Source organism: Vombatus ursinus, unplaced genomic scaffold (assembly GCF_900497805.2).
Source record: "Vombatus ursinus unplaced genomic scaffold, bare-nosed wombat genome assembly UNPS02001419.1, whole genome shotgun sequence".
NCBI lineage: Eukaryota > Metazoa > Chordata > Mammalia > Diprotodontia > Vombatidae > Vombatus > Vombatus ursinus.
In genome coordinates this window covers 17,534,025-17,554,545 of record NW_020941197.1, presented here as the reverse complement: position 1 = coordinate 17,554,545, position 20,521 = coordinate 17,534,025, and the positions used below count along the sequence as shown (strand labels likewise).

At 39.0% G+C, this 20,521-nt stretch overlaps 1 protein-coding gene across 1 annotated transcript in view; it reads left to right on the top strand.

Annotated features, from left to right (window-relative positions):
* MYH15 (myosin heavy chain 15) overlaps positions 1–20,521 on the top strand; it is a 157,808-nt gene that overhangs the window by 72,354 nt on the left and 64,933 nt on the right. The window contains 5 exon segments of the mRNA XM_027866702.1: positions 989–1,076; positions 1,079–1,161; positions 5,383–5,525; positions 7,891–7,981; positions 10,410–10,799. Coding sequence (XP_027722503.1) covers positions 989–1,076; positions 1,079–1,161; positions 5,383–5,525; positions 7,891–7,981; positions 10,410–10,799 — 795 coding nt within the window.

Below are 20,521 nucleotides of genomic sequence, written 5' to 3'. Positions count from 1 at the left end.
AGCAATCATTCCATCTCTATGGGCCTCAGTTTCCTCATCTATAAAATGAGGGAGTTGGACTAGATGATCATCTTCTAACTTCTAAAGCTGGGAGCCCAGGTCCCTGAGACTAGCAAGATCCTTCTGAATCATCAGAGAAAGACTTCAAAGTAAAATTAATAGGCTTTTTAGTGTTACCTATGATTTTCTGTATTCTCACTTCATGAAAATCGGTCATTTCTATATAGCATATGGAGTAACTCTTTGATTACCAGAAAATTTGATTAACCAGATCGTCATGTCCATGATCATGACAGATAATTCAATTCAGTAGATATTAAGTACCTACTATGTGAAAAACACTGAGAAAGTTTACTATAGAAAGCGGAATGATCTGGAATTTGTGAAGACACTGTTCTCACGCACACACGATGACAACACCTGAGGCCAGATCCAGATCTAGGTTGACCAACTCTACCTACATCCCCATTTTCTCAGGTAGATGGTTTTCAGTTGGTCTCACCCTGCAGGAAAGGTGTATCTTCCAAAGATCTGTCTTTACAGTTGGCAGTGTGATATTGGGGAAAGAACACTGATTTTGGACTCAGAGAACCTTGGTTCAAATCCCAGCTTATACCACCTGTGTGATGTTGGACAAATCACTAAACCTCTCTGAGCCTCCGTTTTCTGACCTGCAATTTGAGGGGATTGGCCTAGATGGCCTTTAAGATCCCTTTTCACTCTAGATTTTTAACTTTTGATCCTTTGAATATAGGTTGATAACACAGATAATGTCCATCCAAAATAATTGAAGGGGTCATTTTGCCTCAGAATTTCTATAGGTCCATCAGGTGTTAAGTTTCTCTGTTTATTATGATTCTGTCTATAACACTGGCCACCGTATAAATGTCCAGTATGAAAAAAAAGGATGAAAAAAAGATGACCTCCTTAAACATCCTGTTGACTCTGATGAAGGACAACTTGAACAATTATTTCTCCTTACCCACAGGTCAAGAACCTGACAGAAATAGAATTCCTGAATGACGATATTGAGAAACTTAACAGAGATGTAAAGGCTACCAAGAAGGCCCACCAGCAGCCATAGATGAAGTGCAAACCAAAAGAGACATACCCAGCACCCCAAGTAAAGCAAAGTTCAAAATAGAATATCAAGTCAATGAGGCAAGTGATTTCCCCCCACCCTTTTTGGATATGTTTCTATTTTTTATATATTTTGATTTTAAAGAATCAAGAAAACTTAGAGGCATATTTTGTCTCAAAATTATTATCTTCATAGTTGGCAATTCTTTCAATGTTTTTCAATCAACAGAATTCTATAATAAACATGACTAGGGTAAGGCTGGGTCTCCATAGTAGGGAATAGAATAAAGACATGTTCTCTGTCCAAAGGAACTTAAACACAGATGGAAAGATAATACAGACAACTTCGATACTAAATAGAAGACCATATACAATATTTCAGTTGATCATCTTAGAGTTGAATTATGGCTGTTTTTCAGGACTTCATAGAAGAGTACTAAGATTGACTTCATGGATTTTTCTTCATAAAATGTTCTCTTTTCCTTGCATATTGGAGAACTTTGCACTGCAATAATGGAACTTTGTTCTTACTCCTATTTTCAGTATCACAATTGGGTTCCACCTTCACATATGCCATTCTAATGCTAGTTCTATGAAAACTGGTCAGTACCTACCCCTGACCCTCTCAGTTTTAATCTGGCCTCATTCCAGGCCTTTGTCCTATCTTCAGTCTTTACTTCGCTAATTGGTATTAGAAGACAGGTGTTATAAACTAAACGGCTATATGCAATTATATATTATTTAGATATATGGCATGAATTACATGCAAATACAGGCTTTGTTCTCCACGACATTGGGACTTTAATGGATATGTCATTTTACTGGTGTGAGTACTGTTTTCATTAATGCGAATTACAATTTCTCCATACCTTCTCATCCAGTATGATTATCAATATTTTTTCATAAATGCTCCATAGAGAAACTACTGAATATTCTAGGGATATCTCTCTTGTTTTTTTTAGAGTATCTTTTTAAAGTAACTTTTAAAAAAGTGGGCTTTCCATTTGTTACCTCTCATTCTTACTTTTGTAGTCATATATGTTTTTGATAACATTTCATACCAATTTTTCTTGTGAGTTATTGTTAGCAATGTGCCAAATAAGGCCTGCTTAGATCAACCACTCATTTTTTTCATTGCCCTTTAGATTATTTGTACTTCTTTTCCTTTGATGTCATAGTGTTCCATGAGTCAAAGCCATATGCATCACCAGAAGAACACTGATGTTAATGACACGAGTCTTAAAGTAGTGAGCAGTTTGGGATCATCTACAGCATTGCTCATTTTTCTAAATATAATCTTCTTCCATTCTGGGCTAGCCCATTATCTAGCCTGTCAGGGATATACATAATAATAGGCTAATTTGATTGGCTGCCCAACCTACTAGGTAACAGCTGGACAATGTGTGTTTTTTTATCCACTTTGGTTTTTTTGTTTTTGTTTTTGGTGGATGGTTCTAAAATTGTTTTGCATTGCTGTAGACTCCATGGAGGACACTTTGCAGTGTTCCAGGGATAAATGCAACTGATACAATGTCATCTGTGAGTTGAGGCTTTTGTAGGACTTTGGTATCAATAAGCAATCCTTTTGGGGGCTTTCGACTTCACCTACTACATCTTTCATAACTGTGTCAATAAGCGAAGATATAGTCATAGTCATAACTTTCATTGGCATATATAATTTTAATGTATATGTAGGAGACACAGTTTGAAGAGAACTTTTAAACTGTGTTTTCCTCTAAAGAGTTAAGTATTTTCTTATGTAAAGAATTTATGAAGATGAAGTTGACCAGAACTAGTTGAACAACTGGACCCCCAAAGTAAGTCATTAATAATAGGTCAATGTCAATGTGTAAAGGAGTCTCCAGTGGAAGGCCCATATGATTCTGTGTCACCTAAAATTTTTATCAAAGACCCTTAAAAAGACATTTTTGATGTGTTCATAAAATCTTCCTGTGGCACAAAGCTAGGAAAAGTGGTTAACACATTAGGCTACCATTAGGATCCAAAAAAGATCTTAGAATATGGGGCCAAATTTAATAAAAGAAAATTTAATAGAAATAAATGTAAAGGCCTGTAGTTGAGTTGAAAAAATTAAATCTATAAATGCAAAATGGAGAGGTATGGCTAGATAGCAGTTGATCCAAAGAAAATCTTAGGGTTTTAGTGGACTACAAGTACCAAATGAGTGAACAATATGATACAATAGTCCTACAAAATTAATGCAGTCTTAGTTGTTTTAAGAGAGATAGCATTCAGGATTGGAGAGGTGATAATTCCACTGCACTCTGTCTTGGTCCAACCACATATGTAAAGCTGCATCCAGTTCTCAGTTTTAGATTCTAGGAAGGGCATTGATAAGTTGGAAAATGTCAACATGGGAGCATCCAGGGTGGGGAAGTACCTTGAGATGATGACATATGAAGACTGATTAAATGAACTGGGGTTTTTCACCTGAGGCAGACAAAACCTAAGGAGTACATGACCTTTATGTACAACTATTGGAAGGGTGATTCGATTTGTTTTACTTAGATCAAGAAGATGGAACTAGGAAAAATGTATAGAAGTTATGAAGTCAGATTTTGGCTTAATTTAAAGGTACATTTCCTAACAACTTAGAACTATACAAAATTGAAGTGAGCTGTCTTAATAGGTCATAGAATCATAGTTTCATAGATCTAAAATTGGAAGTGATTCCATAGACCATTTAGTTCAGTTGTCTAATTTTACGGATGAAATGATGTGTTTCTTTTCACAGGAGGTCTTTAATCAAGGGGATTTTTGTTTAGTTTGGGGTTAGTTTAGATGGCTTCTGAAGTCCTTTCCAACTCCATGATTTTGTGATTCTGACCTTATATATATCTCAATACTATACTCCTAAGAATACAAGAGATCTTTCCTCCTTCATCACTCCCAATAAAGGTGAATGAGAAGGCACAAATAATTACCAATTGGGATATTGGCTTTCATATCTATACAAACTCTCTTGGAATGGTCTATAAACACTTTGAAGGCATCCTTAATGAAAACATAGAAAGGAACCAGAAGGAATTTTCAGGTGATTATCTATAACCAACCACATTTTTATACTTAACGTGACTGTGAAGTTTAAGGAATATGGGTGTGTTTGATTTGTAAATGTTTTACAACTCATGGCAGATAATAACTTAAGAGTTCTAAAGGCAGTGGGAATGTTTTGGTTTGCTTTGGTTTAAGCTCAGTGTGTGTTCACTCTCATTTTTTCCTAGAAACTGTTCTGCATTTGAAGATGTGGACAGTCAGTCATGTGTTCTCTTCGTTTTCTCTTTTTCCTATATCTCTCTGGCTTTTCTTTCTCCTCTCTGATCTTCTTCCCCAACCCCTTTCCTCCTAAATGAGGTTAACCCATGGGTCTCAGTACCAGGATTCCTAGGGGCTTTCAACTTTTGTGTATATACTTCCTCAGGAAGTTTATATGCTTTCATTTTAACTGCCATGACTTTATATAAAGTTTCCAGAGAGTTTTCTCTCATTGCAATTCAATGACTTTATCTACAGTACATTTCCACCTATATGTCCCACTACCATGCAAAACTATTAATGTCTGCCCTTTCAGATTACCTCCTGTTTATACTCTGTGTATGTGTGTGTAGTAAATACATGTGTATGTGTGTATATATGTATATGTATATATCTACATACATACACAAATACATAGATACATAGATACATACATAGTATATGTAGTAGTTTGCATATTGTCTCCTCCATCAGAATGTGAGGTTCTCAAGATGAAAGAATCAAGGTCTGGCTTTTCTTTGTATTTGCAGTCAATTAGTTAACTAGCATTTATTAGCAACCTGTTATATACCAGGCACTGTGCTAAGGGCTGGTGATACAAAGAAAGGCAAAAAATATTCCCTGCTCTCAAAAGAGCTCACATAGTACCTGGCACATGGTAGGTTAAATAATAATAGATAGATAAATGCTTGTTGTTTTTAAATGTGATAATGAAAAAGCTCTCTATTAATACTACCAAGACTTTCCTTTGTGTTAGTACATTTATTTGCCATATTTACAACATGTATTGCCAGATAATATTGATATTTTAATATAATTATTATAATGTATACATGAAACATATATGTGTACATATTATAGAGAGTAGAATGTATACATTGGTATTATTTACAGAGTATGGTTCTTGTTCTTTCTTCTTCTCTGGGTTTTAAGTACATTACACACACCAACCTTCTGCAAGAGAGTTTTAAGCATCTCAATGTCATTAATCATTTAGTTAAAAATAACAAATTTTTCTTTTGTCAGCTTGAGGGTGTCTATGAGCAGGAGAAGAAAATAAAGATGGACCTGGAATGGCAAAAGAAACTGGGGGGTGATTTAGATCTAAGCCGGGAAAGTGTCACGGATCTGGAGAATGACCGGCAGCAACTAGATGAAAAATTAGAAAAGTAAGGTGCCTTTCTATTGGCCAGGAACCACAGTACATACTGGGAGGAGCAAGTAATCTGTTTTGTTCACTCTTGTGCTTCCAATGCCTCATTTTTTAATGACTCTAGGGAAAGATAACAGAAGTAAAAAAAATCAAACTTATGTAGTGTCTTGGCAAAAGAGCTAAAAGGAAGAACAAATGCATTAAAGAACAGTCTGTGGTTGGATTAAGACAACTGTCCTATTCCCCTGGAAATATTTGGGGGATAGGCTAAAGAAAGAATTGGCAAAAGGCTGTGGCCAATGGACTGCTCATTTCGTGCAGCAGTAAGAATCCCAGTGGTCAGGGCTAAGAGGAAGAAAAAATTTAAATGAGGTAATAGATATAATCACTGAGATAAAACAGGCAAGCATGTTTTAGAATCTAGATAGGTAGAGCATTTATTAAGCCCTTGGTATAGTCTAATGCTAGTGCTAAGCACTGAGGGGTACAAATAAAAGCAAGTTAGCAAGATCCTGCCCCTCAAGGAAATTACATTCTACTGAAGGAAAATGATTAAAAGGGTGTTGGAAGGGGTCAGGGAAGTGTGGTGCAGAAAGCCTCTTGGAAAGGGCACGGAAGAACAAAATAAATCAAAGACCCAATGTTCCAGGCTGGGGGAGCTGGGATGAAGTTCAAGTTTTTAGTGGGGTTGAGATAGAAGAGTAGATGTCTATAAAGTGGTGTCAGGAATCAAATATCCAACCAAATTGATTTGAATTCATAGGAATTGTATATTTTCCATCCTGACTTACTTAATATAAAGATTATTTCAATTTTTTGACTTTTTGAATTTCAATTTTCTAGGATTGTTTTTTTGAGTCCTAGAATGTTGGGCAAGCCTTATTCTCCCCATTACCCTTCACCCTGATTGTTTACATGGGCTTCGGTTTTGAACAGCTTTTCCTCTCTGTTGATGTTTTTTGGAAGTTTGTTCATTAAGGCAATGCAGCATTGACATTATTGGGGAAGGAATACATAAGCTGTGCCTATAAAGTGACTAATCCCATAAACAGTAGAAGAAAAATCAGTCTCATTACCTTACAAAACATCTCATGTCTTTTCTCTTGTTTTCCTGCCTTTTACCTGCTTTTTTCTAATTTTTCTCAATAATATATTTTAAATAATATATATAAAAATTTGTCTCAATAATATGTATTTGGTGAATTCAATGGAACTTCAATGGAACTTCTCTAAGTTTTAAAGCTACTTAGAATGGATTTAGAGGTAACAAAACAGAGGAGAGAAAGGTGATCTTAGATTTAGGAAGACCTGGCTTCAAGTCCCATCTTTGACACATACTGGCTGTGTGACTCCAGACAAGTCAAAACTTTTCAGGGCTCTAGGCAACTCCCTAAGACTATAAGTTGCAGAGAAGGTACCGACCTACATTGGCAAAGGGAATTTTCTTACCTGGGAGTTACCTATACCAATGAAATCACAGATCAGTCGCTATCCTTAGTCTGCAACAGAATAAAAGGGGGAATAGTTAGTGAGGTACAAAATGAAGGTAGGACAAGGGTTTGGAGCAGAAGTTATTTATCTAAGGTCTATGAACTTGTTTTAAAAGATACTTTAATAATTGTATTTTAATATAGTTGATTTTTTTTTGCAATCCTATGCATTTGCATTTAAAAATACACTTCTGAAGAGGGGTCCACAGGCTTCACCACTCTGCCAAAGGAGTCCATGACACTCATGCAAAAAGATGGTTAAGAATTCCTGAACTGGAGTAAGACTAGGTTAAGAGCAGGTATGTGGTTTGACCCATGGAGATGATAACATGGACATAAAGGTAGGGCTGTGGTTAGGATGAAACTGGCTTAAAACCATTAAAAGCCAGAATCAGAGTTGAGCAGACTGGACCTCAGTTATTGTTATGTGGGGGTGGACAGTATTATGCTCTATACTACCTAGTCCAGCTGGGAATTCCAGGTAACTGAGTATTTGTGGAAAATATAATAGACACCAATCTTAAAACCTAACATAAAGTCTTTACTAATTTAAAAAAAATATTGTAATTTTGTAATATAATTGTAGTATCAGTTGAGAATTTGGTAGGGGTAAGGAAGGCCACTGATTTAAATAAACTTACCTGCCTTCTGTCTATTGCTTTTGAAGACCTGTATCCTTCCTCAGCACAGTGATGAAAGAATCAGAAGTCCTTGGGCACCCTTACTCAGAATTCTAATACTTGCTTTAGAAATTGCTGTTTCTAGGTCACTGTGTTTTCACAAAAAACAAAAAACAAAAACCAACTTTCCTCTCTGACCAGAGGTTCAATTTGAAGGTGTAGAGAAACCATATTTCTGTTTGTTCTTGATTTTTCTCCTTAAAAAACCCAGGAAAGAATTGGAAATAGGCCTGCTGAATCCAGATTCCACAGATGAAAGAAACCTCCTCAGCCAGTTCCAGAACATGGTAGAGGAGCTTAAGGTAACCTCAAGGAGCTGAATAGTGTATTCATGATCTGGACCAAGCAATGACGGATGGTCCTGCAGCATCTACCAAGGCATTGTTTTCCATAGATGTGTTGTCTGTAACCAAAAGTCCTTGACATTGGAGGTTAGCAGTTTCTTCTAACTGCTAAGAACCTTAGAACATACTGTGTTCATCAGTGAATTCTTTTTGTTTTGGACCTGTAACTGAAGCTAATTGGCACAGTGGGTAGAGTGTTAGATATGGAATTAGGAAGACCTGAGCTCAAATCCTGCTTCAGACAATTCCTAGTAATGTAACCCTTGGCAATTCATTTAACCTCTTTCAGCCTCAGTTTCCTCTTCTATAAAGTGGGGGATAATAAGAGCACCTACCTCACAGGGCTTTAGTGAGGATCTAATGAGATAATTTGAGTAAAGTGCTTTGCAAATCTTCAGGTGCTATATATATGCCAGTTGTTGTTGTTACATTATTAGTATTATTATTATAGCAATATAAGGAGGTCCCAGTGTGGAAAACCCTTTCACCAAAACAGAACAGCAACTCATCTGCTACTTACAGTCTTAGAAAGTTGCCTTGGGCACTGAAAATTTATGCTTGGCCAAGGTCAGGTAGTTATCATGGGTCATAATCAGGTCTTGAACTCAGGCTCTCCAACTCCAAGTATGGACTCTGCATGACAATTACCTATGTATAGGTACCTAATAAATGCCTGTTGGTTCATGTATGTGTGGTGCCATAAAGTAATGAGACTGACTTTAAAAGATAAAGTGACTCTTTAAAAAAGCAACAACAAAACAATCAGACCATTTTATTAAAACCCCTTGTTTTGGACCAAAAATGGCATTACCCAACTTGATCATCCATCTAATAATTCACTGTCATTGGCTTTCAATGACTTTCATCTGCTTTCAGAAATTAAATTCACCCTAAAAAGATGACTATTTACCACCACTAAGGATATTCAAAAGAACTCCAAAATATATATAAGAAATGGCAGCATCCTTAGAATGAGAATATAGATTCTCAGGGTATCTATTTTGAAGGGGGAAATACTGATTTGGTCATATACATCTATTAACCATGCAAGTCCTATTAATTTATAGCCACACCTAAATCATTAATTTTGTTGCTGAGTCATTTTCAGTCATATCTGACTCTTTGTGACCCCATTTGGGATTTTCTTGGCAAAGATCCTGGAGTGGTTTGCCATTTTCTTCTCCGGATTATTTTATAGAAGAGGAAATGGAGGCAAACAGGGTCAAGTGACTTGTCCAGGGTCACACAGCTCGTAAGCATCTGAGGCTGGATTTGAACTCACAAAGATGAGTCTTCCTGACTCCAGGTCTGGCATCCTGTCCATTGTGCCACCTAGATGTCCCCCCAAATCATTAATTTTAGTCATACCTCAAATAGAATGACAGTTAAAGCTCATTCATCAGATAGGACAATTCACTTAAAACTAATTTGTCTAACACTCATTGTTTCCCATGATTCAGAGTCATCGTGGTGAACTTCAGTAATTTTATTCTTCTGTAATACAGTGAAGATCTCAAGGGTTAACAAGGGATTTGGGCCCTTCCCTAAATGGATCCAGACTCTAGGCATTTTGAGTTCTACTTTGTATAATTGTTCTGTCTCCTTCCTCACTGTCAGCTGTAGCTTCTTAATGCTGTCAGTGTTCGTCTCCAATCCCCTATTTCTCTCTCCTCCCTCATTTTCTAATTTGTTGCCTCAAATCTGCTGTGAGCTTAGATACCAGGTAATCAAACCTAAAAGAGCTGCATCTAAAATGAATCTACAGGCTCTGGCCAAGGTCCTGAAGAGGTCCCTCTGAATAAAGTACATGACCTTTGTGACATCTATTTTGGCTAGTGGTTTTGCTTATGTTGCAGCTCTTGGCTCTATTAAAGAGGAACTGACTTTAGGTGAATTAGTTTTAGGCAAATTGTTCTGCTCCATCCAGACAGATGAGCTTTTAGCATAGCTCTTAACAACTGACATTGCCAAGTAAGTGGTCTTCAGGTTAGTGAGATATTACTGTGTAGGGAATCATCTCAACTATTGTTCTTTTGGGGGGTTTTTTAAACCCTAACACATCATGGATCTATATGCAAGTTTATTTTCAAGGACTAAGAAAAGAGTTTCCTTTTTTAAAAAACTACATATAATTAAAGGAGACCACATGTCACCTAGGGTTAAGAGCTCAGGAACTGTGAGTTCTAATTCTGGCTCTGTATTGATTTAGGGTAAGTCACTTAGCCTCTCTTGGCAACACTTTCTTTAGCTGTAAAATGGTGACCCAAAGAGCCAACTGACCTTTCACAGTTATGAGAACCAATAAATAATGCCACTATAATGTCCCCTGAGTATAAAACATGGTACAGGTTTCACACTAAAAGAAAAATTATTACTGTTGTGCCAGGCTTGAACGGTGGAGTTGGAAAAAGAACTGGAAGGTGAAAAAACAACACAAGCTAAGGTGGAAAAGCAAAGGAATGACCTGGCTTGTGAGTTGGGAGAGATGAATGAGCAGCTGGAAGAGGCCAGGGGCACCAGTCTGGCCCAGATGGAGATCAATAAGAAGAGGGAGGCTGACTTGGTGAGGCTTCGAAGAGACCTGGGTGAGGCTGCCTTTCACTTTGATACCGCTGCTACCACCATCAGAAAGAAACACGAAGAGAGCCTGAAGCAGCTGAAGGGGCAGGTGGACAACCTACAGTGGGTCAAGCAGAGCTTAGAGAAAGAGAAGAGTGAGTTGAAGCTAGAAGTGAATGGCCTGCTGACTAGTGTGGAGCAGATGGCCAAAGCAAAGGTAGGGTTTCTCGGGCCACCCTAAAGAGGAGGGATGGGGGAGGGGTGCCAAGGGAAAAGAAGGCGGAGAGTGGCTACCTGTGGCTGAAGGTCATTGGGTGTTGAAGCTCAGAATCAACTGACTGTGTTTGTGAAGTCATCCAGTGTCTAAAATCACTTGTCCACTGCTTGGATGGGCCTTGACTGTGTTTGTCTTCAATAGAGTGTTGCAAGTAGATGACCTATGAGCTCCCTTCTAGCTCTAAATCCACGAACTTAATACAGCTTTATGGTTTTGTTATAGTTTTATAGGACATTTCCATGAAATACACATCCTTAAGCATGTTACTAATGGGCCCACCTCAAAGTCTTTGTGGAGAGACTCAGGATTAAGCAAGTAAGGAACATTGTGTTATCTGCTTCTGCTAGTGATGGAGCCTGCCAGGAAAACAGTTGGGTACAGTGGGTGGCTACTGCAGGGGAACTCAGACAAGGCTAGAGTATATCTAGATATGACTTGTCCAATAGTCTGGTTGCCCAGGAAAAACTGTCCTTTCTCCACCACACTTCTGTGGGCATTTTTTCATCATCCAGCACTAGCAGAAAACATTTAAGGGCATATGTTTAGAGCTAAAAGGTCTTCTGGAGGTCATTTTAAGGATGAGAAAACTGAAACTCAGAGATATTAGGTATCCTAAGGCAAAATCAGGATTAGAACTCAGGACCTCTGACTCCAAATCTAGCACTTCCTCCATTACACTATTCTGCTTTTCTGTTTTTCTTCATTAATGACAGTCAGACGTAGCTTGATCTCTTTGCTCTAATTGCACCCACCCCCTAGGGTTAGTGATCAGATTACAAATAAGAACAATTCTTCCTTCAGGAACTCTGTATGGGGAGGCTAGCTTTAGGTAAGCCAGGCTGAAGGGACGTTTCTTTTTTTTTTGTTAAACAATTTTTTTCAATTAAAAAGTTTTTATTTTGTCCCTCTGTCACCTCCCCACTCCCAGCTGAAAAAACAAAGAAAAAGAAAAAACTATGCCTTTGTAACATATACATGGTTAAGCATAGCAATTTTCCTCACTGACCAAGTCCAAAAATGTATGTTTTGTTCTGCTTCTTGATTCCATCATCTCTTTATTGAGTAGGTGGCTTGCTTCCTTTCCTGTTCTCTGGAATTGTGGCTGGTTTGTCTTTATAATGCTGTTGTTGTTAATAAGTTGTTTTGTTTTTTCTCATTTTATTCTGCATTAGTTCACATAAATCTTCCCAGGCTTCTCTGAAACTGTTCCTTTCACCATTTCTTATATTCCATTACATTTGTATCAAGTCTGATTTGAATTTGCCCACTGAAGTGTAAATGTTCACCCTGAAAATTAAACAGTTAATACTCCCCAACCAATTCAAACTGCTTCTGGAATATCACTGATAACAATCTCTAATCAAATATATTTCATTTACTTTTTCCACCTCTGCTATTGGGGGTTGGAGAAACTCATGAAAACATCCTGACTAGGAACCCTATATTCCCCTGGCTATTCAATTCAACAAACCTTAAGTGAGACAAGTTTGGTGCTTTAGTGGATAGAATTCTGGATTTGGAATCATAAGTTAAAAATCCTGTCTTAGGCATTCTTAGTTTGACCTTGGCCAAATCATTTGATTTGTATTATGTCTCAGATTCCTCATCTGACAAATGAGAGGCTTGGTCTATGGTCCTATGATCTTGTAAGTGACTACTACATACAAGTGCAAGATGTTTTGGTTATAAAGACAACCCTGAAACAGTTCCTGTCCTCTAAGAGTTTGGATTCTATCTTTTACCTTTTACCTACTCCTGACAACTCTTATTCTTGTATCACTTTGCCTCCAACTGTGGGCAGTACCTCCAAAAAAAAATTCCTCTAATTTTTCTCCTTTCTACTTTAAGAACTTCTCTCTATCTAGTCCCTTCTCTTCTTTCTTTTCTTATAGGGAGTATCCCTCCTTCTTTGCACATTTAATACTTTCTTTTCTTTTTTTTTAAATTTCATTTATTTATTTTTAGTTTTCAACATTCAGTTTTGTAAGATTTTGAGGTCCAAATTTCCCCCCTCCTTTCCCTCCCCCGAGACAGCTTCCAATCTGATATAGGCTATACCACATTTAATATTTCCACTGATGCTCTTGACCTCATACTCCCCTACCTCTTAATCCTGATCCATGAGTTAACCCCTCACTTGTTGCTTTAATCCTTCCCTCTCTGCATGTTCCTTCTCTCTGACTTTGATCAACCTCAGGCCTTCACTATCTTAAAAGCAAACAAACAAAACAAAACACAAAACTGGGTCTTGCTATCCCATTGAACTACCACCCTATTTTCTTTGCTTCCTTTCATTGTCAAACTTCTCAAAAGAAAAGTCTGTATTCATTTCTGAGCCACTCCCACTATACTGCTTTCTCCTGAATAGGGTTTAGAGTCCTACCATCTGCCTAAGATGTTTCTCTTCCAAATTACACCAATGACCTCAGTGTATTATATGGGGCAAGATCCAATGTCCTCATCTCAGTGCTCATTCTTTCTGATCTCTCTGTAGTATTTATCACTGTAAACCATGACATCCTTCAAATTCTTTCTTATTATCCTAGCTTCTATGACGGTGTATTAAGCTGGTTCTCCTCCTGCCTCTCTGACCATTCTTTCTCTGTCTCCTTTGTGGTCTCCTTCTGCCCCCTAAATGTCAGTGTTCCCAAAGGTTCTATTCTCTGTCCTCTTTTTGAAATGTTCTCTCCTTCCTTGAAACATTCCCATGGTTTCAACTATCACCTCTGTGTGTATAATTTCCAGGTGTTATGTCTAGCTCCTACTTCTTTCCCAAGTCCTAACACTTACATTTCCAACTGCCTACTGGAAATTTATCCCTAGATATTTCATATGCCCTTCAGATCCAATGCTTGAGATCCAACTTCTTATATTCCCACCCATACCTGCCCCTTTTCTGAATTTTGCTCTTTCTGTTAAGGACACCATTAGCTTCTGTCAACCTGAGTCAAAATCTTAGTGCTGGCTTTGACTTCTTCCATCTTTCTCTCCATGACCCAAATCATCACCCAGCCCTGTTAATACTACCTGTATCTCTGTCACCTCCAATCTCTTACCTCTAAATTTCCAGTTTAATCTTCCCAAAGCATAGCTCTAATTAAGACACTCCCCAACTCAAAAACCTTTTAATAGCTCCCTAGAGATAATCATGTAAAATTTAAAACTCCTGGGCATAACATTCCAATTCTTCAGTGACCTTTCTTCATTCCACCAGTTTATGCCTATCTCCTGTTATTTTTACATATGCTATCTCTTCCAGTCAAACTTTGCTCCTTGTTCTCCAAACCTATTTCTTCTTCACTTACCTCTCTTTTCTTCTGCTACTCTTTCTTCTGGCATGCCCTCCTCCATCTCTTCCCATTGAAATCTGACTTTATTCAAGGCCCATCTCAAATGCCATTTCCTCCATGAAACCTTCACTAATATCCCTCACATAATTAACTAGAAGTATTTCTTTTCTTTGTAAAACTCCTTTAGAATTTAGATTCCTTTGGTACTGGTTTTCACTGCAGGCCTTTTACATTTTAATAATAAGATATGGCAGGGGAGTGGTGCAGTGGAAAGAAGGCCAGATTTGTAAACCGAGGATTCTAGGTTCTGGTTCTTACTCCTTGGATAAGTCATTTGGCTTTTCTAGGCCTTTGTTTCCTCATCTATAAAATGAGGTTGGACTAGATGACTTGTAAGGTCCCTTCCAGTTCTAAATCTCTGGTCCTGTGTTCACATCACCTTGAAATATACTTACATACCTGCCTTATGGTCCCTGCCCTTAGTAAATGAGAGATTTATTTCATATCTTTATATCCCTTTACAGTGCCTTGCACATAGTAGGCATTCAATACATATTTAACGAGTGAATGAAGGAATAAATGGACTGATTACTATCACCCGGCCTGACCTGCACATTACACAAAACCTTTCTGAATTGTTTATTTCAGCCCTGGCCGCTGAAGTGTAACCAAGCAAGCCAACACACACTGGCACGGGGAAACTGCAGAATTTTAAAAGCAATGTCATGCTGGCAGAGGGGCCTGGGATAATTCTGAGGTCATAGGCATGAGCATAATTACCCTGATGATTATAAAATCACATTGGTTTCAACGGCATTGCAGTCCGTTTCTGGGAGGCAGTGTTTTCCTATATACCTAAAAAACTTGGGGAAAGCGGTTTAAAAAGGAGTATGTCAGTTAGCCTCACTTTCATTAGCTGTGAGTATGTGTGGCTGTCCTTCAGATTGGAAATGAATCCTCTTGAGGGCTGTGGCCATGCATGTGTGCAGGTGGGGCCAAAGAGACTGAGTGATGCATGTCCAGCTTGTCTTTCCATTCTGCGCACATGTAAAGGATATCATTTGATAGCAGCTGCGATCCCTATTTGTTATACCCAATCACTGCTAATGCTTTGGCCTTGTGGACTCTACATTGGCACAAAGCCTTGGCTCAAAAAACAACTACCCCTTGGGTGATTGCTAGATGCCAGGCTGGTGTCTAAAGAAACAGTGTTGGGTAGTGGGTAGAGACCTGGCATCCAGGTCAGAAAGACCCCTGTTCAAGTCCCACTCTTCACACATATGGTACCACGTGCCTGGGCAAGTCACAATCCCCCCGTGTCCAGGAGCCTCTCTGCAACAGGGGTTCTTAAATATTTTTGTATCCTAGACTTATTTGGAAGTGTTCCAAAGCCTTTCTTAGCATAATATCTCAGAAATCTTTCTCAGAATAGTGATTTGAAATACTTAAAACAAAATACATAGTATTACAAAAGAAGAAGGCAGCTAGGTGGTGCCATGATGCACAGAGTGCCAGGCTTGGAATCAGGAAGACTCATCTACATGAGTTCAAATACAGCCTCAGACACTTACTAGCTGTGTGACCCTGGGCAAGTCACTTACCCTTGTTTGCCTCAGTTTCCTCATTTGCAAAATAACCTAGAGAAGGAAATGACAAATCACTGCAGTATCTTTGCCAAGAAAACCCCAAGTAAGGCCATGGAGAGTCAGACATTACTGAAATGACTGAACAACATTACAAAAGAAACCAATTCTATCAAAGTACAGTTATCAAAATTTTTTTTTGGTTAGGCAATTAGGGTTAAGTGACTTTCCCAGGGTCATACAGCTAGTAAGTGTCAAATGTCTAAGGGCAGATTTGAACTCAGGTCCTCCTGACTCCAAAGCTGGAGCTCTATCCACTGTGCCACTTAGCTGCCCCTCAAAATATTTTTAAAAACAAGTTAATGGATCCTAGGTTAAGAGCCCCTGCTCTAAGTTGGAAAACAGCTGGAGGTCTGCACTAGTAGAGTGAGTTTCCTAATTAGGGAGCTCCCTATATCTATAAAATAACATGTCAATTCCACACAAACCCTCTTCCCTACCAAAAAAAAATTGCTCTGATGGAAGCTGTCCATATGCTACATCATTTGAGGCTGTGGTTAATCATTTCATGCCTACAGCCTTCTTTTGCCACCCTATTCATTATAGCCTCACTTAGAGGATCCTAGATCAGTATTTGAGAGGTCATTCAGTCCAACCCCCTCATTTGTCAGAGGAGGAAAGAGGGCCTCTAGGAAAGTAACTTGCTTAATTCAAACAGGTAGTGACAGGTTCAGGATTAGAACTCTATACTCCTTCCAAGGTACCATGTTTGACATTAGTTCTTAAGCTTACTAACTACCATTGGAATGAATGGATGGCTGCTATAAGTCTTTCTTGACAGATGGGCAGCCTGGCAGAATTATGCCTCTTCAAAGGTGGTGTGACTGTCTAGATTCCAGTTCAGTCTAATAAACATCTGTTGGGTATATTTTTTTGGGCAAAGACTTTGACACAAGGCCTTCCTCATGGCCATGGAGATAATCCTTGGGCTTTGGAAAGTCATGACACTAAAGCACACACTCTACCCAGCCCAGTGGCATGGACAGCTTCATAGTTATCTACCAAAATGGCTACTTCATAGATCTATTTTATTCTAGGGCAAGAGTTCTTTTTTTTTTTTTAAGCAATTGGGGTTAAGTGACTTGCCTAGAGTCACAAAGCTAGTAAGTGTCAAGTGGTTTGGTCTGAGGCTGATTTTGAACTTAGGTCCTCCTGACTTCCGGTGCTCTATCCGCTGCACCACCTAGCTGCTCCTAGGGCAAGAGTTCTTACCTGAAGTCTGAGAAATTGATTAAAGAAATATTTTGATAACAATGACTCATTTCCATTGGTTTTTTTTGTAAATTCTGTGCATATTATTTTATGCATTTAAATATATCATTCTGAGAAGGGGCCCATAGGTTTCCCCAGATCTCCAAAGGGGGCCCATGACATAAAGGTTAAGGTCATCGACCCGGGGTCTCGTAGTGTGTCAGTTATACACTTTGCTAGTATCCCAAAGGCACTGCACCAGCTTTCTTGGTTCAGGTGTATGCCTCTTGGTCAGTCAGTACATTATGTGAGAAGGTGCTTACTATGGAAGAAAATACAATGGCAGCTTTTAAATTTCTATTTTACTCAATTTAACAAATATTTTCTGAGAGCCTGTTATGTGCAGAGCACTCTACTAGCCATTGGAGGAGATGGAGCTTGGAGTAATAGAGGGATATGTCATACCTACAGACTAATGTAAAATGAAAAGTACAGAGAAATTATTTTGTGGAGCTTGGGGGGTGCGGAGGATAGGGAGAGAAAGTGGTTACCATTGGGATAATCATGGAAAGCTATAAGAAGAAGGTGGCATTTGAGTTGCATTTTAAAGATTGGATAGAAATTTAGCAGGCAAAGAGTGAGAAGGTAGACATAGTCCAGACCTTCCATATAGCCTAGGTAGGCAAGTCAAAAAGTGCAAGGAATGTACCTTACATCTATAGAACACTTAGTAAAGTACTTTTCATATATTTTACCATTGGGCCCATCCAGTGACCCATACGAGGTAGGTTGGGCATGTACTTACTATCCCTATTTACAGATTAAGAAACAGGCTCAAAGAGGTCAAATGGCTTGTCCCAGGTATTAGAGCCAAGAGTCAAAACTAGGTCTTTTAATTCCAGAGCTCTTTCTCTTTTACCATGCTATCTCTAGCTAATCAATTCCATAAAATCATGGTTATATAGTAAGTATAATATTCCTCAAAGAATCCACAAACCAGATAATATACACTCAAATAACTTGTTACCTTTTCCCTTGTTATACAGCAACAACCAAGATGTAAGCTGACTATGTTGGATGCCCTAGACCATTGCAGCTGCTTTAGTACTTACAGACTTTTGCAAAAGAGAGAGACTAGTTGGTAATGCTAAAATCAGGAGACCTTTATTATGGCCACATTTTATAACTCAAACAAAGTAAGGAATAAGGTCCAAAATGAGAACCCAGAGACGGGCAGGAGCAATCAAAGATAAAGTCAAGGAGGAAGGAGGGGAACAAGCATTTGTAAAGTGCCTACTACATGACAGGTACTTTTCTAAGCACTTTACAAATATCATCAGATCGTCACAACAGCCCTGGGAGGTAGGTGTTATTATCCTCAATCTGAAATCGAGGAAACTAAGGCCAACAGAGGTTAAGTGACTTGCCCAGCATCACCCAGCTAGTAAGAGGCTGAGGCTAGATTTGAATTTAGCTCTTCCTGACTCCAGGCCCAGAGCTCTATCCACGGTACCACTCAGTCCCTTCAGAACCTGATGTATGAGGATCTTCAGGGCACAGCTCAAGGAAGGAGATCAGAGACAGTTCTGTAAGAGGCTATAGTTTGAATTTGTTTCGTCTCAAGCTTGCATTATTTCTTCCTTTTTGGTGGGTAGGTCACCTAGGTCCCTTCGTCATTTCATGTAACTCATGTGGATGGATGTGGATCATAGGTTTTATATGAAAGGGAGAGTTCTCATTCAGGAAGATTGGATTGACTTCACAGGCAGCGATGGGGTCATTTTTAGTCGTCCTGATCTATATCTGGCCACTGGACCCAGATGGCTCCAGAGGACAAAGTGAGGCTGGTGACTTTGCACAGCCCTCCCTCCCTTAAATCCAATACACTTGAAAGTCATGACACCACCCTCCTGATGTCATGATCCTCTTCTAGAACAAAGGACAAATAACAACATAGTCAGGGAAACACTTGGGATTGGCCAGCGAGGACCAGTTGAGTATAGCTTGGGGCATGGAAGTTAAAGGCATGGGTGCCAACATGCCAACATTTCTCAGGCAGAGACAGGCTGTCTTAAATGAGTCTTATGAATCTGAGAGAGGGCCCCCAAATTAGAAGTCTTTGTGAGTAATCTCAATAGGTGAAAACAACACCTCTACTTTTTCAAAGTACCAACATTTAGGGGTTACATCTAAGTCAGGCAACCAATTTTACTGGAAGAGGATACTGGCCTGGGTCTTAAAGAGGTAAGCCTAAAGAAGTTTAATAACAAAAACAAACAAACAAACAAAAAAAGAGTTAAGCCTAATGGGAAGCTTGGTCTGTCCAATTAATCACTACAAAGCTAGGTAGAATGGTAAGGGTGAATAACAATAACAACAATGACGATAATGATTATTAACAGCTGGCATTTATGTAATGCTACTGTGCTTCAGTTTTGTTTTGTTTTTGATGAGGCAATTGGGGTTAAGTGACTTGCCCAGAGTCACACAGCTAGTAAATGTTATGTGTCTGAGGTCAGATTTGAACTCAGGTCCTTCTGAATCCAGAGCTGGTACTCTATTCACTGCACCACCTAGCTGCCCCTGCTTCACGGTTTTCAAGGGGCTTTACATACATTATCTCATTCATTTCTCACAACAATCCTGAGAGGTAGGCACTATTATTCCTCCCATTTTATAAATAAGGAACCTGAAGCTTTGTGAGGTTAAACAACTTACCTGGGATCAAATAGCTAGCAAGTTTCTGAGGCGAGATTCAAGCCGGTTTTCCTGGCTGTAAGCCTAGTGCTCACGTCCTTCACTGGAGAATCCAAGATAGTTTCAAGGAATCTTGGGCAGCATCAGAGATTGGGGTCAATTTCTGTCAATGCCAGAGTATTCTCTAAAGCAACCATAGTAATTGCTCTGACAACTGTCTTTTAAGCTGAAGGAAATCTGGCTTACCGACTAAGCCTTTCCTCATTTAAAGGGCCCTCCCTAGGCTTTCATGGGATCTTCTCATTTTTAATACTGGTTGCACTTCAGTACCTTCTTTGGATGGATTTGAGATGTTTGGACCAGGGTCTCAGAACTCAGACCCCTGACCTCTTCTTCATCGCTGTTCTAAGGTCTGCGCAAGGGACCTGATACTATAATTTCTCATACTTGCTTTAGATTTAGGAACAGTGTGGTCAGTCCTCTTAAGTTCAACAGGGAAAGCAGCAATTCTCCTCAGTCTACCTGTCTCTGCTTCATTCTACAGACGAGCCAAGGCAAGTCACTTGCCCTGCTCAATCCTGACCTGAAACCACTGATAGGGCAGAGGGAAATAATGGAATGAATTTTGAAATTCAAATTCTGGCTTGGCCACTTACCACCTTTGTGACTGGGAGGCAAGTCACTTTGAAAATCTGGGCCTCAGCTTCCTCATCTTTAAAGTTAGGGAGTTTAATTAGGTCTCATAGGTCCCTAAAACCTAAGTACTGTGAACTACACACACACACACACACACACACACACACACACACACACACACACACACACACACACACACACACAC